General features: G+C 44.3%; 2 protein-coding genes across 9 annotated transcripts in view; one reads left to right on the forward strand and one right to left on the reverse strand.

Moving 5' to 3' along the window:
• LOC147011346 (3-beta-hydroxysteroid sulfotransferase-like) overlaps positions 1-13808 on the forward strand; it is a 90736-nt gene extending 76928 nt beyond the window's left edge. For all 8 annotated transcript variants that reach the window (XM_085857823.1, XM_085857821.1, XM_085857826.1 and 5 more), the window contains 4 exons: positions 4979-5105; positions 11752-11843; positions 13022-13196; positions 13341-13808. In XM_085857823.1, the coding sequence (XP_085713949.1) occupies positions 4979-5105; positions 11752-11843; positions 13022-13196; positions 13341-13471 (525 nt within the window). In that variant the 3' untranslated portion in view covers positions 13472-13808. The remainder of the gene's footprint in view (positions 1-4978; positions 5106-11751; positions 11844-13021; positions 13197-13340) is intronic.
• Positions 13633-24261, reverse strand: part of MED9 (mediator complex subunit 9) — a 91425-nt gene continuing 80796 nt past the window's right edge. Inside the window, exon 2 of the mRNA XM_085857830.1 lies at positions 13633-14140. Coding sequence (XP_085713956.1) covers positions 13927-14140 — 214 coding nt within the window. The 3' untranslated portion in view covers positions 13633-13926. The remainder of the gene's footprint in view (positions 14141-24261) is intronic.

Raw genomic sequence — 24261 nt, forward strand, 5'->3', positions numbered from 1 at the left:
GGAAAGCGGCCGATCGTACGCCGGCGGGCGCGAATTTGTAACAATATATATATATTACACTTATATATATATATTACACTTATATATATATTACACTTATATATATTGTAAAAACATCGATATATTTGTATATGTATATATACTGTTACGGCTGTGGAAATTCGCAAACCACCATTCAGGGCCCGTTGGTGAGATATCTCTAAGTACATGTGTAGTTAGCCCCAAACCCGTTGTATAGAGGGAATTTATGTGATTCATTCGGGCTGCGATGCTTTGAGATAGCCGTTTTTCTGTTCTATCTTTATTTTGAACCAACCACGTCTCAACCGCCATCACACAACAACCACCACGCCAGCCATCGTCACCAACTGCAACCACGCTCCAACCCTCAGACAACAACAGCAACGCCCACAGCCACGACCTTTACCTTCACAACTCAATCTCACATCATCGCATCACCGCCATTCCCAAACGGCACCATAACCATCAAACCACCACCGAAAACCCTCCACCACCTTCACCTCTCTCCTCCTACGGCCATTCCTGCACCACCTGTGAACACTGAGCGTCGGGATACGCACCGAGCCGCGAGTGCAAATAGCAGCCTTTCCGAGGAAAATTCGGATCAGGAACGCTACACGCCCACTTTTGCTCCGTCCAATTAGCAAGTGCGGAGCGGCTTGGCCCCGCCTCCAGGCGCGTCTGTAGGAAATCGATATATGCAAATTCTAGGATCAGGGGAGATTCACGCCCCCTTTCCTCCGACCAATTGGCGAGCGTGGCTCCGCCCCCGAGGTCATCCTGATCCGGATACTTGCATATTAGCTGCTCCTGTCAGCCTATAAAATGGCGAGTGCAAGGCGAATCAGGGCAGAAAGAGTGAGTCGAGTCATCGGTGTGGCAGAGAGTCGAGTCGGGTGGCGAAGTCATCGGTGTGTCATCGAGTTGGGTTCTGGAGTCGGCTGAGAAGAGTTGCGGGAAGAGGCAAGGAGCTCGGGTCCAAGGCGAGAAGGACAGCGGTCGGCGACGACGTCGCGGTGTGGGATCGCTCGTCGTGGGACCCAAGCCAGCCAGCCATTCTCCCTCCCCCAGGGCATCAACAATTCCCCCTTTCCCCCGCGCTGAGATAGTGCAACAAGGGGGCCCCATTCCCACCCCACTCCAAACGTCGTGCCAACGAAACCCGCCAAGGAGCACGGAGTCGGGGCACAGCCACGTGGCCACATCTGCGGCTCGTCCGCCAACGCGTCACGAGGACGCGGGAAGGACCCCCCCCCCCCCGGTCTCGCGAGCCTGGCCGCTCCTTCAGGTCACGCGTGCATATTGGCCTACAGGCCCGTCTGCTCCCTTGTCTATGAGGGTGGCTTCTTTCCTTTGCTTTTGTGTAAATGTGTGTTGGCGCCGTCTGTAAAGTAGAACTGTATAAGTGTTGCCGTGTGTGCGCGTAGTCGGTAGTAACTCTGCGTTGTCGTTGCTTTTGTTTTGATTGCTATATGTACATTTTGATTGTTTCGCTGTATATGTGTGCTTTCCGTGTGTCGCGTAATAAATGTGCTTTGTGTGAACTGTTTTCCCGTTTCGCTTCGTCTTTTCTTTATTGACCCTCCATCCTGCTTCACGTAAAGGGTTCGTGGTGGGCTTAATACGCCCGGTAATTAATCGGAACCGTCGAGGCTGATGATAACACCGCTCGGTTATCACTGCAGCACGGAACGGACCGCTTAAGCGGTTCGTGTCCGGAGTCGACCTGCGGCGAGGTATGATCGCCCGGTTTACCATCCGCGTGGGTACTTAGGTAGGTCGAGTTTGGCGAACAACCCTATCCTACGCGGCTGGCCGATTGGCACGATTGTGGTGAGGTCGAAAGGCCCATCTGTGACTGGCTCCGGGCGATAGTTCCCGGAGGGTCACGACTGAATTGTCCGTCCAGTGGGCGATGCGGCCGTTCGCACGCCGGCAGGCGCGAATTCGCTACAATACATATATACGTATATATGTATATATTTATATATATATATGTATATGTTGTGGTTCTGAAAACCGCATGCCTCGCAGGCAATGGCCCCCAACATACAGTGATCCCCAGACAGTTATTTCGTTAGTATACTTTCAGTTCGTCCTTTCCCTCATGTCTCATGGGTTAACGGGACGAAGTGCATTGCGTGGGTGTTATAGCAAGGTCTAATTATATCTCTATCTTCATTCCAACTCTTTCCTCTTATCCATGAAATAAGTCAAAGCAGGCACCGCACCCAGACAGCCGCCTGTGAAGATCAGGATGAGAAAACCTCCACCTTCACTGTACACGATGCACGCGGCACGCCATCTGCATCGAATAATTTTATCTTTCTTCTTTTCAACCCTGATTTACATCCAATCCTTTCCTTCTATCCATAATACAAAGAAGCAGGCGCAAATGCATGACAACAGACACGCGCGCAGCCCTGTGATAATCACCACTGCACTGTATGGGACGCGCATGGCGCACATCTTCATTCGGGTCTGCGCGCTGATTTACAACGGCGTCTTACCATCGACCTTCGCTCACCACCTCGGCCACCATTCTCTCCTGCAAACGACAGAGGTCATCCTCGATGAGGCCTCGATGCAGTTGCCACCAAGCAGATGTGCAAATGTAAGGCCCAGATCGCTCGGGCCACGTGGCATGCGGACGGAATAAGCGTGTTGACCAGCACAAACCGCAGAGCGTCGGGGGTGCCCAATCGGGCATGTAGGACTGACGCAACCTCGGCCGGTCACCGGAACGCGGCCCGGGAGTTCGGTGCAAGCCAATTCTACAGCTTGGCCATGTCTCGAAGGTTAGGTAGGGAAAACGACATCCACCGACATCATCATTTTTTCAACATCTCGTTGTAATTTAAGTCGGGAAAACTGAGCTTGTTGACATGTCACCACATGTGTTAACTTGGTTGGGTCTAAGGATGTGATTGTGATTCTCTCAGTCTGTGATTGCCCACTTTGACCTTTTACTACGTTTTCACATTTACAGGACAGGCCAAAAAAAACGACGTTTTCACAACAACTGACCCAGCTGCCAACAGAGCCCGAACATTTCCGAGCAGATAAAAACCCCACCTCCCAGGAATTGTAACTGGCAGGCCATGCCTCCAAGGTTCATGATTGGTTGTGGTGATGGCAGAGCGAACAGGTTCGAGTGAGGAATGGCAGCTGGACAGAAGACTCTCTATCCCTCTCCCCCCCCCCCTCTCTCTCTTCAATTTGCACGGAGTGGAGAACAAAGAAGAACCACCCACACAAATTACCACACATGCGTGGCCGCGGAGAGCGACTTCACGCCATCTTATGCGCTTCCTGCATGGAGGGTGAGTTCGCGCCATCTTGAGCATTTCCTGCACGGTGACATCGCGGTTCGACGATCACCAGGCTCCTCAAGGTCTTCTCTGGAAGCAAAGCTGAGTGCTGACATAAAGGGGGGATTGTCTTTTATTTTATCTTTCCCCCTTGTCTGTTGTGACTGAGTGGGGACGTCTCAAATTAGGATTTCGTTTTACCTCCCCGATCATTTTCACTCTTTCATTTATTTTCATGAACACTCTGATTTCTTTTCAGAAAACGATTATTGTTTAATTTTCTTGTGTTCGTCTATTCATTGTGGGTTCGAGAAGAAACCCGTGTGCTTCCAATATGGTAAGCGCCTGCGTCGCTTTACATCCCGCGCACGTTATAACTGCCAGGAATTTTGGGTCCTCGCCTCGGAGTTTTGACTGTCTGGCTGGTGTTCATCGGCTGCGGACACGACAATATTTATGCGACTAAAGAAGCACTTTAACTCCATGACACGATGCTGATGTCATGTACATAAATTATATTACACATCACCTCTAAACTAGGAGGCATCCGTATGGTACTCAAGCCTTTGCAGATCGACATCTCTGCTTCCGTCGATTTGTGTCAGGTCAGGAATGGGAACATGCGCAGGAGCAGTGACTCGCTGCGTCCACTTTCTACCGGTACTCCAGGGGCCTAAAGGGGAGAAAGCAGCATGAGTCGCTATGTGTTTGAGATGCAGCAGCAGAAGATGGAGGCAAACCTAAACTGGATTCACGATGTGTGGTGGAGTGATGAGGCACACCTTCACGTCAATGGTGCTGTCAATTCACACAACCACATTTTCTGGGGATGTCAACGCCCAGATGAGGTTGAAGAGAAGTTGCTTAAGAGTCGGAAAGTCACCGCTTTTGTGGCTGTCAGCAACAGAGGTGTGCTTGGGCCAAATTGGTTTGAAGACATATACGGAAGAACAGTTTCCATCAATCAAGAATGATACCGGTCGATTGTCAACACATTTTACGAAGACTTGAAGCGATTGATGAGCACTGCAGCCCTCCGGTGACAGTGGGTACTGCAAGACGGTGCTACCCCGCATACAGCCAACGAAACAATTGCCTTTTTGCGTCAAAAATACGGACGACGAGTTCTCAGTTTGCGTATGCAAAAGGAATGGTCTCCACACAGCCCCGAGCTCAATCCGCTGGATTTTTTTCCTCTGGGGAGCTTGTAACGATAACGTCTACAAGGAATACCCCAAATCTGAAGGCAGCAGTTGAGGCTTATGTGCAATTCATGAACTTCACAATTCATCTGAATGCATGTTGTGTGCGTGGGGATGCTCAAGTCGAACACCTCAACCATAAGGCCATTAACGCATAATGAGTTTCATTTCTCCATGATTTGGTTTTCATTTGCTGAGTTAATTTTTTGTTTTATTACTCAATGTTTTGGTTGATAAAGTTTTGAAGTGGTTAACCTTTCATTGACACAACCTGGATACACACACACACACACACACACACACACACACACACACACACACACACACACACACACACACACACACACACACACACTGTCCATGGGGTCATTGATTTCAACAGAGCTTTATTTAATTCCTATACACCAAAACATGGAATATTGATTGCTTATTGCCTTTCTCCAGGTGATCTACGTTGCTCGAAACCCAAAGGATATAATTGTGTCTTTATATCACTTCTGCAAGAATGCCCTTTTCATGGAGATGCCGAAGGATTTCCAAAGTTTTCTGGAAGTGTTTATTGACGGAAAAGGTGACAACTTTGAAACTTTATGCTGTCTCCAAAATCTATTCTGCTCCCTCATTTATGATCCCACAGCCTTCCCACACCACCATGTCCTCCTTCATAACATCCACACGTCTTCAAATCACCTCCAAAAATCAACACCCACCCCTCTGGAAAACATCACACCAAGTCCTCTGTACTGTTCCACTACTCCCCATTTTCAGCTCCTGTTATCCCACCCAATCCCTCTTAACAATCAGATTTACAAACCTCAGTGATTCACCAAACTTGACAACCTTCATCCCCTGCTCTACCAACTCCTGATCCAAAACCACATGTGTGCCAATCTGCTCATCATCCTCTCGACTGTGAAGACCCTCATTCTCCCAATCACCCCCCATCCATATTCGTGATCTATTTTACACCAAAGGACTCCATTCCCAAGCACTCCATTTTTCCAGGTTATTGTAATTTTTTCCCCCTCTCCCTCACCTCTTTTGGTTTGTTTGTTTCTTGCAAAAATCGAAGATTTTTCAAGTACTGTATATTGGTTGGTCGATTTTGTTATTCTGTCTGTTTGTTAATCTCCGACAGGTCACAATTCTAAACCAATCATGAAACTTTACAAAGTTGTAGAGGTCGTCGCAACTGAGAAGCCCATTGATTTTGAGGTCAAAGATCATCTTGAGGTCAAATTTCAAAAATCGTTATTTTAAATCCGATTAACTTGAAATTTGAACAGGATTTGCATATTGCATCACTGAATTTGGAAAGCAACTACTTTTGAGATCAAAAGGTCAAAGGTCAACTCAAGGTCAAACTTCTAAAATCAATTTTTATCTGAAACATAATCAATTTTCATCCTATTAACTTGTAAGTTGAACAGGATTTGCAGAGGCCATCACTGAATTGGGAATGCGACTATTTGAGGTCAAAAGGTCAAAGGTCAACTCAAGGTCATACTTCTCAAATTAATTTCAATCTGAAAAACAATCAATTTTCATCCGATTGACCTGAGCTTTGATTAAGATTGTCAAATTTAATCCTCATGAAATTGACAATTTGATGTATTCATGGCAACCTTTGGAGAGGGGGGGGGGGATTTTGCAAGTATCGTGCTCTGCACGACGTCTTTTCCTTGTTGATTTGTTCCTTTTCCGCTTTGTCTTGATCTCCCCCTTCCTCTTCTTGCTGTGTTTCATTTCGCTCGTGTGTAGCTTCTTCACCCCCCTGTGTCCTCCCTCCCCCACCTTGATCTCACTTCCACTCTGCTGTTGCTGTTTCCCCCCTTCCGTTCCGCTCTCGCTCTTCCACGAGCCTCGATCATGTATATGTCATGCTAAAATACGTGATTGTGTCAGTCTGACTATAATTTTGACACAAACCGTGATACATTCAGTGCTTGCTTATTCAATCTCAACCAAACGTGACAGAAGGACTAAAGGTCACACGATGGAGGTTGTAGCTACTTCATTTACCCACCTCCCGAAGAGGGTGTTCCACTTTGGGTGAAGTCTGTGTTCAGGTGTAAATCTGTGTTAAGCTTGCTAATCGTGGCATTTTTCCAAGGCTGCTTCTAATCATAAAAGTAATAACACAAACAATAACAATGGAATATTGATGTTATTACAAAGCAATATTAATACCAATATTGCTCCTCTCCAAAGAGTTTTTCCTCCTTGAACAAATGCCATGTTAACATGCATAAATAGCTTGTAATGGCGTTTTGTGGGGGCAAGCCGCACAAAGAAGATGACGAAGAGGAAGAGGCCTACTAGAAGTAAAAAAAAATTACATACCACGAACACGCATGATTAACTTTTTAAACAGTCGCGACTGCTGTTTAACATGGATAGACAGATCCCCACCAAGAAAAAAACATTAAAAACATTTTTTTAACTTACATTTTATTGTCCTGCCAAGGTTTTCTCATTGGTTCTGTCATCCTTAACCTCTGCCCTTTCAATTACTCTCAGGTCACATCAGATTTGTGACCTGCTACAAGTAATATGTTAACCTGTACTCACCTGTTTTATGGTCGGGTTGTTGGCGAATAAACCGTCTCACCCACCAGGTTTCCTGGTGAGGAGGGTGCATAGATATGGACACCCAACAGGATTAAAAATGGGACTGTGCATCCTGAAACTCACCTGGATAAGGAGCAACAGCCAATCAAACCCCCTCAGAACCTGATTTTGTTTTAAGCCGTGAACCAACTTTGGTACATCACGGGTGATGAAAGTTGTGCTCAAGTTTCATTGAAACCGTGTGTAGTGTCGAAGAGAGCAAATGCCTATTTTAGGGGGCTGAAACCCCCTGGAGACACCCCCCCAGACCCTGATTTTTTTTCTTTGTCCTCACTGTGGCTGGAGACGTTTCTTCTCTTCTCCTTTTGGGCCCGTTCTGATGAACCCGTATCCTCTTTGTCTGCATCATAATCATCGCCTGTGTCATGAGAATGAATTTTCCCTTGCAGATCCTGGTGGTATTATAGCATTATTTATTAGCTTAGCATTAAAAGAATCAATGAAAACCATAAAAAGCTCTGCATTCAGCCAACTACATGTAATAAGCAACACCCTCGTCCAAATTTCAACATATACAGTCTGCGAAGAGAAACAGCATTTAGCCAATTCAATTTTCCAGCCCCCCAAAAAGTGCACAAGTGAGAATGAGTCAGGTCTGGTGGCCATTTTGGATTTTGGACACTATAATCACATTGAGAGCAACACCAAATCATTCAAAAATTAACGAATTGTGTATATCCCAACATGTGACCAAAAAAAAAAAAATAGATTGTAATTTGAAAAATGATTTCGGAGCAGAAAAATATCAGACTGAATGGGTTTTGGTGCCATTTTGGCAGCCTTATTGCATTTTTGTCAACTACAAATGACTCTAAAATGAACTGATTTGATAAGTTCTACCATTCAACCAGAAAATGTCAAATTTCATGGGCAAAAATAGATTTTCCAGCCAAAAAATGTATGCAAAGTGAAAGTCAGTTGAGTTTGGTGGCCATTTTGCATTTTAGCTGCCATATTGGATTTGAGACTCGATCAACATTATTCCAAAATCTAATAATGATGCATATCACTAACATGCGACCAGAAAAAAGTCATATTTTGTGATTATAAAATTGATTTACGAGCATTAAAATGCGAGATTCAATGGGAATAGGAGGCCATTTTGGATTTTGGCCGTCATATTGGATTTGAGGCCAAATCCAGGGTGGCTCCTCAGCTAAATTGAAAGGGCATAGGCTAAGGATGACGAAACCATTGAGAAAACGTTGGCAGGAAAAAAAAATGGTTTTTTTCTTGGCCGGGACTCGTCTATAAACTGAAAGAAATCTGGATGAATCCCGACATTCTTAAATCATTCTCTGCTTATCGCTTCCACCACAGAAGAACGGACCTGAGACGCGATCAACCGGAATCTATGTACTCCAGAGAGGATAACAACAAGACCCTTCCTGTTGCTACATCGGGGTTGGGTACATGAGTAAATACAAGTGTGTGTGTGTGTGTGTGTGTGTGTGTGTGTGTGTGTGTGTGTGTGTGTGTGTGTGTGTGTGTGTGTGTGTGTGTGTGTGTGTGTGTGTGTGTGTGTGTGATGGGTGAGTAAATTTGGGTAAAAATAAGTAAAAAAAAAACAAAAAAAGTGGGTACATTTTTTTTCACCGGGTGTTTGGATGAACCTTAACGTGTGTGGGTGTTTGGGTGAAAACTGGGTGTTTGGGTGAACATGTTCAATTGCCGGAGGGTTTCCACAGAATGGGTGGCAATGTGTGGACGGGCATTGTCATGCAACAGTGCAACACCTTTTTTGACAGTAGCCCTTGGCGTTTCCATCAAATAGCTGCTTTCAACTGGTCCTGGAGCATTTCACAATAAGATACTGTTTACCAAAGATCGTAAAGCGGAGCAAGATCGCCCACTCATGCGAAACAGTGAAGTATCCAATGGACGCCCTCGGTGGCCATTTGGCAAGCAGGCAGAGCGAGCTTGCGCTCGACAACAACCCGGAATTATTACCACCAGAATGGCTTGTGAACACGAGTAATAATAATTTTTATTTTGTTTCTGGTGTTCTTAATTTCTTGCCTGGGGCAGGGTACATTAAGATGCATTCTAATGAATTTGCACTTTTTTAAAGTCAAAGCTTACTGCATATATATTTCAGTTATGACCATCATCATGTTTTTGTATAGTTCAGCCCATAAATCCATAAACATGAATTGCACTCTACCAGAATCCCTTTCAGCTTCATATACATGTTCTAATATATCCAGTGTAAATGCTTGGAAGGAGTGATTCATGTCTCATAATGCTTGCTAGGATAAGTTATTTCATACTCTGTGATCTGTATGATTTGATCTACAGCCGACATTTATCTATATTTGATCTACATGCAAATGTATGGGTACTACAGTTCTTGTTTAATGAAGATCATTAATCTGATTTAATGGTTTCATGATATTTGCATGTAATAACATATATTGCAGACCTTTATAGAATCTAATGTTCATTGAAGCACATGGCTATGTCGCAAAACGAAGGAAAACAAACAGATCATTCATTTCTGCTGTCATGATGCATTACATACAAGTACATTGTTGGGATAGGATTTAAAATTGTACAAGACATTGAAATCTATATGAACACTGGAATGTTTAAATACATGGACACCTGTGCATCTAATATTTTGATCTAATACCGACTTAATGTGGTGCAAATAATTGAAAATAATTTAACTTTTCATTAATTGTCAGGAGATGTTCAGCATGGGTACTGAAAGTTTCATTCCCACCTGTAAAATATGTGAAAAATCATTGCAGGGCAAGCGTTTAAAAGTACATTTACCAATGACATAACTTTTCTTTTTTTTCTCGTGAAGTAAATCCATATGCATGAATGAAGACACTGGAAAATGCAGACTTGTAAAGGAAAAGAAAGAAATTCTGTACTTAGAATACAAAGGCATTTGTAAATATTTTGTAAAGTTATGAAGTTTAAATAGAAATTCTTCCATATTTACGTGTACAGCAATCATTTTGATATTGTAACAGGTCATTGCATATTGAATGTTTGGTGTGTGTGTGTGTGTGTGTGTGTGTGTGTGTGTGTGTGTGTGTGTGTGTGTGTGTGTGTGTGTGTGTCCCTGTGTGATTGTGTGTGTGTGTGGGGGGGGGGGGTTTGACCCTTGCCTCCCCTCCCCGAATTTCTCCCCATGCCTAAATGGTTACTTTGAAGGATACTTTCTTAGAAAGTGATATTTATCATACAGATTGTGTTGCATGACTTCTTTTGTTGATGATGATGTTTTTGTCTTCTCTTCTTCTCTATTTCTCTGTCCAAATTTATTTCTTTCTTTCCCTTTCTTCTATCTCATCTCTTCTTATTTTGTGTAATTTCACTTGTGATAAAAAGAAACTGTCTCGTACATGGCTAATGTATCATCGCCTTACTCTTTCCCACCCCTCTCCTGCCTCCTACTCCGCGGTCAAACTACAACGAAGAAAGCAGCTTGCTTGGTAAAATGGCTGCCGTACTGCTCCGTTGCGTACTTCACCGAATTGAACGTGATTGCGCACAAGTGAGCTATCTTGCTGTGCTTTACGATCTTGGCTGTTTACCATTGTGCCCCCCTCTTGATAGTTTTCCAAAATTGTGTCTTGTGAGTCCCAGAAAAGTGTGAATATCACTTTTCCACCGATGGTTGACTTTTGAACTTATTTTTTGACTGGTGATATCGGATGTTTCCACTCCACACTCTGGCATTTGCTCTCTGGCTCGTAATAGTGGATCACGTCTCGTCTCCAGTGACAATGCGTCTTAAAAAGCATTCCCTTCATGATGGAAGCGGTTCAAAAGGCTTTGGCAGATTGTCACACGGTTGCACTTGTGCTCTTCTGTGAATTGTTTAGGAACTCGTCTTGCAGAAACTTTATGAATGCCAAGTCAGTTGTTGATTTCATGTGCAGAACCACGACCGATGTTCAGATGTTGTGCCACTTCGTCAATAGTGAACCGTCGGTTATCCATAATCATGCCGTGGACTCGTTCAATGTTTTATTCTGTTGTGGATGTGGATGGGCATCCAGATCATTATTCATCAATGAGACTTGTGTGACCGTTTTTGAACATGGTAATCCAATCATACACTCCGCTACAGTAAAGCACTGTTCCCATATTGTGATGAAAGTCTGGGATGGATTTCTGCCCCGGTACACCCTCAGCCCAGAAAAATCGTATCACTGCACGCTGTTCTTCTTTTCTGCAAACGGACAGTGGAGCGGTCATTTTAACTCCCTTATAAACGACAACTACTGCCTGTTCAAGGTTGAAGTTACTTCACAATGGGGCAGATAGTTCATGCTTATACCTCCAAGTGCAATCAGCAATGCAATCAATACAACACAGTTTTTATAAATCACTGCAGATACTTTTCCACTCAACTCATACAAATGTACATTGATCATAGTGAAACATGATAACCCACACAGCCTTGTCTGACTTCAGCTTCATTTAAAGTACTTCTCTCACAGACTCCATTGTACATAGCTGGGAGATTTTAATTTGTACAAGTACATTATAGATGTCTGGAATATTGTATCGACATTGTCTGACCGTGATCGTTCAATTACATGAACAACGCGTGTGCGGTGCAGTGCTAATGGGATCGTGGTTTGAACACATTCAAGGTTGGATGGAGTGCAAGCATCCACAACTTCTGTATGTGATGTACGAGGACATGACCAAGGTACATGTCTTGTAACTCCTGTTAAACCTTCAGTATATTACTGGTTTTGTGACCAAATTATCATATTTTCAGGTTTCACGCACACTGCAATCAGTTTTAGTGAATGAACGCATGAGTTGATGTGAACATGAAACCAAGTGTTATGGCCAGTGAGTGAATTTAATGAATGAATGGCTGACGAATGATGAACGAAACAGGTCAAGCTAACAATGTGTGGTGATACACCCACAACTGCGTCAGTTGCCCGAATGACAAATGGACGATGGGAATATAATTTTGATGTGCCATACTCTGTTCCCGGGCGTCGTGGAATCTTACCATCCGCTCAGTTTAACGTCCATCCGAGGGACGGCGCAAGCATTGAACAATCACCCTGCCTGTGAAACACTGGGATGACAGTTTATTGCTGAGTCGGGATTCAAACCCAGGTGACACAGCTTCGAGTGAGTGTGCATACCTCTAGATCAGGTGTCGGCAACCTTTTTGTGCAGAAGAGCCAAACAAAATTAAACCGTTGAACAGTTCGTACACAGTGAGCTAATGGTACAATTTAAAGACACAATTAACATTGCTGACTTCATTGTGAAAGTATAATTATGAAATAGTAAAAAATTAAAGTTGATTTTGTATTTCCATTACCGTTTTTTGTTCCAACAAAGCTCCATTCATCCAATGGGACTAGACTCTGTGCAGAGCGTTGGTGCTGCCTAAGCAGTCTCCTGGGCTAAATCCTGGACGGGTCGCCACTTCGACCCATACCAGCAAGCTGGCACTCATTTTGCCGACCTCGGAAGGATGACAGGCAGAGACAACCCCACCTGGTATCAATTCAACAGCCGAGTGGGATTTCAACTCAGGACCCTAGGCTCCCAAGCCCACCACCCCAATCATGAAGCCAGTGTTGAAAATGAACTTTGGTGAGAACGGGCAATAGCACTGGAGGATGTGGAGAGGATCGCTCAAAACCGAGCAGCATGGAGGAATCTCGTTGCAGCCCTGTGTGCTGAAAAGCACATCGGAGAAGAAGAAGAATGAGAATAAGAAGAACATTGCCATTTTCTAATGCGACTCTGCTGCTGCATTGTTTTAGGCAATAAACGGCAAGATGAGAGGATAAGATGGTAGGTGGATCTAACTATACACAGGGTGGGTGTGTGTGTGTATATGTGTATCTCCAGGATCTACCTGCAGTTGTACGCAGAATGTGCACGTTCCTCGGCAAGACCTTGACGGAGGTTCAGATTGAATCTGTGGTGAAGCATTCCTCCTTTACGGCCATGAAGAACAACCCAATGACAAACTTCAGCAAAGCTGAAAAGTTGTTTGAAGATAACATCAAATTTTTCAGAAAAGGTAAGGCCACATTGCGATCATGACCGAGTTAACATTTTGAGGGTAAAATATCGTGTCAATCACCGTTTCACTTATATTGGTCATTTTATATGGAAAACAAAACAAACGCTTTGAACCACTCACCCTGAAATGTGATTATGGCAGGGAAAGTGGGAGACTGGAAGAACCACTTCACTGTGGCACAGAGCGAGTGGTTCGACGCCGTTTATCAGGAGCGCACGGCGGGACTCGATCTGGACTTCACCTGGGACCTTCCAGAACAACCTGCCTCCTAGGTCATCATCACCTCAACACGAATGATCACCGTTTTCATCGTAACCAACTTCATCAAAATTCTTTGTTTTCCGCAATGCGGTTCCGTTTCTGATTAACTTGGTCAACTATGGAAACGACCATTTCCACACAATAATCGATATATTAGGATTGATCAGAAAAAAAAAATTGAGAAGTATTTTAATGTCTTTAAATTTGAAGTGGTTTTAAATCGCTCCACAAATGACCACCCGTACAGCGACACTCGGCTGTCACACTGAGGGTTCATCTGTGCTGTGAAGATCTCAGTTCCACCAAAGCTCCCTCCATTAAAGGTCCACAACACCAACAAAAAAATAATTGTTGCTTCGTTTGAATTTACTATCTGAACCATAATGTAAGAAATGCATGACATCATCTAACATAATGTAAAAACTGTTTCCGGTTGGATGTGTCCATGAGCAAAGGCCTTGCACGTTCACTTGGGGATTTCGAAGACACCGAGTGACTTGTACTTGTGAAGCAACTGCTGCTTGTTTTGAACCTGCTCCTCAAGATGCTTCAGGCGCTTCTGCTGCTCCTCAGGATTGGTGTCGATGCCCGGCATGGAGGCCACCGTGGTACGGACCTCCCCGATCCGAGTCTTCAATCTGCTCAACTCTTGGTGCACCTCCTGGCTGTCCTTCTCCATGCTGGAACACGGAGGGTTTGTGGATACAATGAACATTCAACACAGGAAGAGGCCACTTGGACCACCATGCCACATCCACACAATCACACGAGCAAATACAACCCGTATATTATGTGTGTATATATATATATATATATATATATATATATATATATATATATATATATATATATATATATATATATATATTTGTTGCAGTTCTGCAAAACCGTGTGCCTCTAAGGCAATGGCACCCAACATCGTGATCTCCAGGCAGTTATTTCATTCGTCTTCGTGCAGTCAGACATTCCCCTCATGTCTAATGGGTTAACAGGCCGAAGTGCGTTGCGTGGGTCGAATTATTATTTCTCTATCTTCAATCCTGATTTCCATCAAACCCTTTCCTTTCATCCATGATACAAATTGAAGCAAGCACACATACACCATAACAAACTCACGCAGCCCTATGAGAGAATTACTACATGAAGAAGCACGTGCATGGCGCGTCCTTTCATTCAAATCTGCGTGCCAATTTACAACGGAGTCTCACCTTGCTCGCTCAACCTTCGCTCACCAAGAGCTCACACCAAGACCACCAACATCTCCCGCACAAGGGAAAAATCATCACGTGCCTCCTCGCACCACCGCATCGATACGTTTCGTCACCAAGTAGAGGCACGCTGCATGGCCGGAAGTGTTCCCATTTGTACATCCAGTGCAACATGACCGAGCCACGGAATTGTCTTGTGCTGAACACCGCGACATGAATCGCCTTCCACCGAAGTGCCGGACCGTGTTCCGGCGACTGGACGAGAGTCGCGTCGGTCCCGCATGCCCGTTCGAACGTTCGGTGGGAGTCGGCGCGGGATGACCTCTGCCGTTTGCGGGAGATATTGGTGGCCGAGGTGGTGAGCGATGGTCGACGGTGAAACGCCGTTGTAAATCATTGTGCAGACCCGAATAAAGATGTGCGCCATGCGCGTCCCGTACAGTGCGGTGGTGATTATCGCAGGGCTGCGCGCGTGTCTTATCGTGCATTTGCGCCTGCTTCACATTGCATCATGGATTGAAGGAAGGGATTGGATGTGAATCCGGGTTAAAAAGACATATCATTATTTGATGCAGATTCGAATGAAAGGGCATGCCACGTGCGTACTGTACAGTCTGGTGGTGGAGTTTTTCATCGTGATTTTCATGGGCGGCCGTCTGGGTGCGGTGCCCGCTTTGACTTATTTCATGGATAAAAGGAAAGGATTGGAATGAAGACAGAGATATAATTGGACCTCGCTATAAGACCCACGCAATGCCTTTCGTCCCGTTAACAGTGTTTCTCAACCTTTTTTATCCCAACGCCCCACTTTGATTTTTAAAAAAAAATCGTACGCCCACCATGATTGGAGACACCACAGTATATACTCCATATGTATTTAAAAGGCAAAGCTCTGAAAGCGATCATATATGGATTCATTAATGCTGAATCCTCATGCCCCACCAAAATATTGCCAAGCCCCACCTTGAGAAACATTGCGTTAACCCATTAGACATGAGGGGAAGGTCTAACTACACATATACTAACAAAATAACTGTCTGGGGATCACTGTATGTTGGGTGCCATTGCCTTCGAGGCATGCACTTTTGCAGACCTGCAACAATATATATATATATATATATATATATATATATATATATATATATATACATATATATATATACACATATATATATACACACACACTACTGGTCAAAAGTTTTAGAACACCTCCATTTTTCCAGTTTTTACTGAAATTTAAGCAGTTTAATTTTTCAATGTACTATGAAATTAAAGCAAAGAACAAATAAACCAATGTCACCCGCAGGGTGACCCGTATCTTGCCAAAAGGTGACCACGTGTGACTTCTTTAAGGTCACACTGAGGTGAACAGAGCTGCTATCCACCAGGAGCGACTCCTTGAGGAATATCTGCCTACGAGAGATTCCGATGAGAATCGTTCTACAGAGTAACCATGAAAAATATGCGTTTTCCTCATAACGTCACCAAATGACGTCATAATGTCTCGAGCTTGACATATCAAGAAAGCACTCAGAGGTGTTCAATTTAAGGTACTACACGATATGGTTCCGAAAACTTGAAAATTTGACCTTGGGGTCAAATATGTTTGACCTCAGGCGCTAACCATGAAGGTGAAGGCCAATCGCCACCAAAAATTAATCAGCTGAGCGCCAGACCATGAACTATATTCCCATGAAGATTGAAGACGATCCGATCAAAATTACTCAAGAAATAAGGGTTTCGTCGACCTCTGATTTGTGACAGTGACCTTGACCTTCAAAATTTTATGCGCTGAAAGGGACCTCTATAGGCGTCTGATATGCGAAGTTACAAAAATTTTCAATGATAACTGTGCTCTGCAGAATTTTTTATACGTGATTACAGACAAACAAAAAAAAAACATACAAGCTGAGTAACATATCTTGCAAAAACTTCGTTTTGGCAAGATAATAAACAATTGCAGATAAAAAAGGAAATCATGGAATTGTTTTGTTGAACAAAACTACTCTTGGCATTCTTTCTGCAATGGAAATCAAATATTGTTCGGAAAGTTCTTCCCAACACTGTTGCAGAAGTTCCCACGAATGTGTTACACTTGTAGGTTGCTTTGCTTTCACCCTTCTGTCCAGTTCATCCCAAACCAGCTCGATGGGGTTTAAGTCTGGAGACTGTGCTGGCCATTCTATGATTTGAAGCCGACCGTCTTGTTCTTTTCTTCGAAGGTAGTTCTGATATCGCCTAGAGGTATGTTTTGGGTCGTTATCTTGCTGGAGGATGAACCCCTGACCAACTAGGCGTAGACCAGTAGGTAATGCATGGCGCTGCAAAATGCTGTGGTAGCCCTTTTGGTTCAGGGTGCGAGTCACTCTGTGCAAGTCGCCGACTCTGGATCCAGCAAAAGAGCCCCAGATCATCATGTTTCCTCCTCCATGTTTGACAGTTGGTATCACACTGAGGAACCACCCTTTCGCCTATTGGATGGCGTACAAAAACCCTGCGTGACGAACCGTGGATTTCAAATTTGATTCATCGGTCCATAAGACCTTCCAGTTTTCAGTAGTCCACTGGCGGTGCTTCATGGCCCAGCAAGCCTCTTTTTCACATTTTGACATATTAACAATGGCTTTCTCACTGCGACTCGACCTGTCAAACCTGCAGCTCGAAGTCTTCTCTTCACAGATGAAACTGAGACTTCCTTACTTCGACTAGTGTTAAGCTCTGCTTGAAGCTGCTGTCCTGTGAGCCGCCTATCACACAAGCTGTTGACCCTCAGAAACTTGTCTTCTGATTGTGTTGTGGCTTTGGGTCTGCCAGATCTCTTCCTGTCAGTTTCCTCCAGTTTCCAAGTGCCTTTTGATGGTGTCGGAAACTGTACTCACTGACACCTTGGCGTCCTTTGCAATTTCTCCAAAGGAAAGACCGACACTTTTAAGGGTTATAATGGTCTGTCTGTCTACCTTTGTTAATTGTCTGTCTCACCATTATGATCACAATATATTACTTTCTGCAGTGCAATATTGTCCAAATAATGCTTCAGAGGGTGCAGCAACACAGTCTGTTCCAGCACTGCTTTTATAAAGACTGAGGGTTTGTAACTAATCAACAAAAGTTGGGACACCTGTAGGAATTGTTTGCATCAACTTTCAAGGCTTAATTTACTTCCGTTGCTGCAGAACAGCTGCAGTTGCTAACTCATTACTTGTTTCCTGAAAAGGGCCTCTTTTAACAACTCTGAAATTTACAATTATTGTTCAGTTTTTGGAAACATAAACTTTGTTTTTTTTAACCTCTGGCAGTTTATCGTTTAGCTTTGTACCATTTCAGGTTATTTACTGATCTTTAACTGCTGAAATTTCAGGAAAAACTGGAAAAATGGGTGTGTTCTAAAACTTTGGAATGGTAGTTTAGCGGGACAACAGGGAGTGCATTGCGATGATTTAATAGTTAGGGTTGCTAAATCATTTTCTTTTCATTTAATCCCCACTCTTCTTTTTTTTTCCTGGGATAAATCAGTCACGTGCGCTTTCGCAGTAAGGTGGGCAAACTGCCGCGCCGCAGTGAAGGATCCGCTGTATCCGGAGTCTCGTTCCCGGGCGAGCCCGAAACCCGGCATGTGTGGCGAGTCACATACGATTTTGAAGGATCCGCTGTATCCGGAGTCTCATTCCCAGGCGAGCCTGAAACCCTGCATGTGTGGCGAGTGACGTGCGCTAGGTGCTGGACTGTCGATTTGAGCTTTCAATAAGCTGGGGAGAATTGCCGATTGCATTGGAAAGGCATGCGAACAAATTCTTGAGATGCTGCACCAATGGCGTTTTTCACAGCACGACGCCCACGCTGCACAAAACACGTGCTTGCCCCTCGTCTCGTTTACCACAGCAAGTAGCACGATGGCCACCGGTACCCTCTGCCCTGCTTGCCCCTCGTCTCGTTTACCACAGTGTACCGTCCTTCACCTGACACGACGTGCGGTCCACGATGACCCGAGATCTCAGAGCGAACACCCCCGGGATCCGCAAGCGGCTCCGAAGGAGGATACGTGGTCAGTCCGGGAGGTTCTCCGGAAGACCGCGGGTCCATGGTCGGTTCACCTGAGGACAAGGGGTACAGACCCGATGGGGATTTGCTTGTGATTCGCGTGCTGATTTCGGTGTGGGCGATTAGTGGCATGTCATGGGGTTGGAGCGAGGTGTGTTCAGTCTGGGGTGGCCTTGCCGGAAACGAAGTGAGGCGGTTTCCGGCCCAAGTTGGTGGGCCACGTGAGGGGTCGGGGCCAATCGAAGCGCCCGATTCGGGCGATGACGTTAAATTCAGCATGGCCCCTTCTCCCCCCCCCCCGAGCTTCGGGCCCTACAAAAGACGGAGAAGTTCCTCCGTTGGTGTGTGTGTTTTTTCACGCGGTGTGTTCCTGTTCTCGCCTCCTGCTTCTCGTCTCCGCCCATGCCTCGCCTCGTCGACTCCGCCTCCTAGTCTCCGCCCACCCCTCGCCTCGTCCACCCGCCTGCCTAGTCCCGCCCACCACTCCACCCTCGCACTCAAGACTCTGCCCTTCTCCACTCAAGCTCCTCCTTCACGAGCACAGTCTGCACACGTGCGGCTGGGGCCAGAGACAACGCAACTACTGTCAGGTACCGCACCACGGAGCATCCCCCCCCCCAAAACGTATTGGTGGCGCGTCGTGCCATCAGGCGCCCAGGTACCGAGAGCATAACCTCAACTCCCCTCCCTCCCTGGTTGCAAAAGTCCCTTCTCATCGGGGTTTCTTTTTCTGTGTGTGTCTGAGTGTGCTGGCGCCTGTCTGTAAAGTCAGTCTGGAGAAGATCATTATTGTTAACCTCCGCCATCGAAGATCGGAGGTTACTGTTTTCACCCCTTTGATTGTTACTTACGAAATATAAAGATTTCGTAAGTATATTGATGACTTCCGTTTGTTTGTTTGTTTGTTACTTACAAAATCTAAAGATTTCATAATATAAGTATATTGATGACTTCCGTTTCTGTTTGTTTGTTTGTTTGTTTGTAGGCACGATAACTCGAGAACGGAAGGAGCTACCAATGTCGAATTACACCACGTGATTCAGGAGGGTGATGGCCAGTGCTGATTAGATTTTGGTCAAAATCGGTCAAAGGTCAAGGTCACAGTGAGGTCAAACATCCAAAACATTCGATTTTTGATGGTTTGGCACAGAATCATCGTAGAAACTTCTGGTTTGCGTTGCTACCTTCTCGAGAGACAGCTTTTATTAGACAAGGTCAGAGGTCAAGTTGACGATTTCGTAAGTACCAGTCTATGACTGCTTGTTTGTTTGTATGTATGTTTGTTTGTAGGCACGATAACTCGAGAACGGAAGAAACTACCAATGTCAAATTACACCACGTGATTCAGGAGGGTGGTGGCTCGCACTGATGAGATTTTGGTCATAATTGGTCAAAGGTCAAGGTCACAGTGAGGTCAAACATTAGATTTTTGATGGTTTGGTACAGAATCATCGTAGAAACTTCTGTCTTGCGTCGCTACCTTCTCCAGAGACAGCTTTTATTAGACAAGGTCAGAGGTCAAGTTGACGATTTCCTAAGTACCAGTCCATGACTGCTTGTTTGTTTGTTTGTTTGTCGGCACGATAACTCGAGAACGGATGAAGCCACCAATGTCAAATTACACCACGTGATTCAGGAGGGTGATGGCGAGTGCTTGATTAGATTTTGCTCAAAATCGGTCAAAGGTCAAGGTCACAGTGAGGTCAAATATTCGATTTTTGATGGTTTGGTACAGATAACTCGAGAACGGAAGAAGCTACCAACGTCAAATTACACCACGTGATTCAGGAGGGTGATGGCGAGTGCTGTTTAGATTTTGGTCAAAATCGGTCAAAGGTCAAGGTCACAGTGAGGTCAAACATCCAAAAAATGATAACTCGAGAACGGAAGAAGCTACTAATGTCAAATTACACCCTGTGGTTCAGGAGGGTGATGGCGAGTGTTGATTAGATTTTGGTCAAAATCGGTCAAAGGTCAAGGTCACGGTGAGGTGAAACATCCAAAACATTCGATTTTTGATGGTTTGGCACAGAATCATCGTAGAAACTTCTGGTTTGCGTTGCTACCTTCTCGAGAGACAGCTTTTATTCGACAAGGTCAGAGGTCAAGTTGACGATTTCGTAAGTACCAGTCTATGACTGCTTGTTTGTTTGTATGTATGTTTGTTTGTAGGCACGATAACTCGAGAACGGAAGAAACTACCAATGTCAAATTACACCACGTGATTCAGGAGGGTGGTGGCTCGCACTGATGAGATTTTGGTCATAATTGGTCAAAGGTCAAGGTCACAGTGAGGTCAAACATTAGATTTTTGATGGTTTGGTACAGAATCATCGTAGAAACTTCTGTCTTGCGTCGCTACCTTCTCCAGAGACAGCTTTTATCAGACAAGGTCAGAGGTCAAGTTGACGATTTCCTAAGTACCAGTCCATGACTGCTTGTTTGTTTGTTTGTTTGTTTGTCGGCACGATAACTCGAGAACGGATGAAGCCACCAATGTCAAATTACACCACGTGATTCAGGAGGGTGATGGCGAGTGCTTGATTAGATTTTGCTCAAAATCGGTCAAAGGTCAAGGTCACAGTGAGGTCAAATATTCGATTTTTGATGGTTTGGTACAGATAACTCGAGAACGGAAGAAGCTACCAATGTCAAATTACACCACGTGATTCAGGAGGGTGATGGCGAGTGCTGTTTAGATTTTGGTCAAAATCGGTCAAAGGTCAAGGTCACAGTGAGGTCAAACATCCAAAAAAATGATAACTCGAGAACGGAAGAAGCTACTAATGTCAAATTACACCCTGTGGTTCAGCAGGGTGATAGCGAGTGTTGATTAGATTTTGGTCAAAATCGGTCAAAGGTCAAGGTCACGGTGAGGTCAAACATCCAAAACATTCGATTTTTGATGGTTTGGTACAGAATCATCGTAGAAACTTCTAATTTGCGTCGCTACCTTCTCGAGAGACAGCTTTTATTCGACAAGGTCAGAGGTCAAGTTGACGATTTCGTAAGTACCAGTCTATGACTGCTTGTTTGTTTGTTTCTTACGAAATCTAAAGATTTTGTAAGTATATTCATGCCTTCCGTTTCTGTTTGTTTGTTTGTAAGCACGATAACTCGAGAACGGAAGAAGCTACAAATGTCAAATTACACCACGTGATTCAGGAGGGTGATGGCTAGTGCTGATTAGATTTTGGTCAAAATGGGTCAAAGGTGAAGGTCACAGTGAGGTCAAACATCCAAAACATTCGATTTTTGATGGTTTGGCACAGAATCATCGTAGAAACTTCTGGTTTGCGTTGCTACCTTCTCGAGAGACAGCTTTTATTAGACAAGGTCAGAGGTCAAGTTGACGATTTCGTAAGTACCAGTCTATGACTGCTTGTTTGTTTGTTTGTAAGCACGATAACTCGAGAACGGAAGAAGCTACCAATGTCAAATTACACCACGTGATTCAGGAGGGTGATGGCTAGTGCTGATTAGATTTTTGTCAAAATCGGTCAAAGGTCAAAGTCACAGTGAGGTCAAATATTCGATTTTTGATGGTTTGGTACAGATAACTCGAGAAGGGAAGAAGCTACCAATGTCAAATTACACCATGTGATTCAGGAGGGTGATGGCGAGTGCTGTTTAGATTTTGGTCAAAATCGGTCAAAGGTCAAGGTCACAGTGAGGTCAAACATCCAAAAAATGATAACTCGAGAACGGAAGAAGCTACCAATGTCAAATTCCACCACGTGATTTAGGAGGGTGGTGGCGAGCGCTGATTAGATTTTGGTCAAAATCGATCAAAGGTCAAGGTCACAGTGAGGTCAAACATCCAAAACATTCGATTTTTCATGGTTTGGTACAGAATCATCGTAGAAACTTCTGGTTTGTGTCACTACCTTCTCGAGAGACAGCTTTTATTAAACAAGGTCAGAGGTCAAGTTGACGATTTTGTAAGTACCAGTCTATGACTGCTTGTTTGTTTGTGAACAGTATTACGGAAAAACTCAGACGGATTTTGACGCAACTTGGTGGGGGGATTAGGTATGGTCCAAGGATCATGCCATTAGATTTTGGACGAGGTCCAAAATCGAATATGGCCGCTGTGGCGGCCATTTTGAAAAAAATTGAATTTTTTTTTTGCATGTGTGCATGTTTTAAGTGATTTCCAACCCCCCCCCCCCCCAAAAAAAAATTGTTGGAGAAAAAAAAATCTTTGCAACTTTTTTTTTTTCAACAAAATTTCGATTTTTTTTTTTGCATATCTTCATGTTATAAGTGATTTCCAACAAAAAACATGCCAAAATTATAATTACGGAAAAACTCCTTGACGGATTTCGACGAAACTTGGTGGGGGGATTAGGTATGGTCCAAGGATCATGCCATTAGATTTTGGACTTGGTCCAAAGTCCAATATGGCCGCGATGGCGGCCATTTTGAAAAAATATTTGAATTTTTGTTTTTGCATTTCTACATGTTTTAAGTGATTTCCCACCCCCTCCCCCCTCCAAAAAAAAATTGTTCGAGAGAAAAAAACAAAATTTTGCAACTTTTTTTTCAAAAAAATTTCGATTTATTTTTATTTTGGCATTTATACATGTGCGTCGATCTAGTTCAAAAATGTAATGGGCCCGATATGTTCTCATGGATCAGGCATTACGTGGCGGAGGTGTGCGCTCTTCCGAGTGCCCTTCAAGTTGTTACTGTTATTAATCTCGTGTCAAGTCTGCTCTGTGTCTGCTTTCATTATTGTCGCACCACACACCTCTCTCCTCTATCCCTGCGTTACATAACCCAATAAATCTTCACTATGCCACATACCTTTCCTCGCTTGCTTGTTAATAAATAATTATCATTCGCAATGTTCCCTGCTCGTTTTTGTCTTTCCTCCTGTTGGTCCAGCATGGTCTGAATCCTACTCTAGCCGGGACTTTATTCCCAACGATCCGTTCCTTTTAGCCGGTACGTCATTGGCAGTGTCGCTCGGATGCATCCGATCCGGAAAAGTGATCCGATGGAGTGATCCGGTTCGGACAAGGCGCACCGAGGGTGTGGTTCCCCGGTAATTAAATCACGTAATTAATTAGGTAACCCGATTAACCCATAGACGGTTTAACCCTTGGTCACGCAGTTGAGTTATTGGCATCCACTGTCGGTTAAGTGACCCGCCGCGTCAGGCAATTATCTGTGTGCGAAGGCCTACAATTCCTGGGAGTCTGGTGGGAATAGACATACTGGTCTTCTCACCCGACCCTCACCTACTGGTCTTCTCACCCGGCCCACAACAATATATATATATATATGCACATACACATATACATACAAATACATACACTGTATATTTCAATGCAAAACAATAAAACCTTGTTTTTATCATCAATTTGTTTGATGTTCACGACCTAAAGTAAATGCAGATTGATGGACAGTTTTACATCCTATCCAAGGAAGCAGTCGTCTGGGATACAGCACAGGATAGGTTTTAGTTGGCTTCAACGACTCTACATATCTATGACCAAATAGCACGGCTCAGAGGCAAAAACACTCACAGCAAGGTACGCAGGACCAAG

This window comes from Eptatretus burgeri, chromosome 15 (genome assembly GCF_056783735.1).
Source record: "Eptatretus burgeri isolate ZD-2024b chromosome 15, Ebu_testis_v1, whole genome shotgun sequence".
NCBI lineage: Eukaryota > Metazoa > Chordata > Myxini > Myxiniformes > Myxinidae > Eptatretus > Eptatretus burgeri.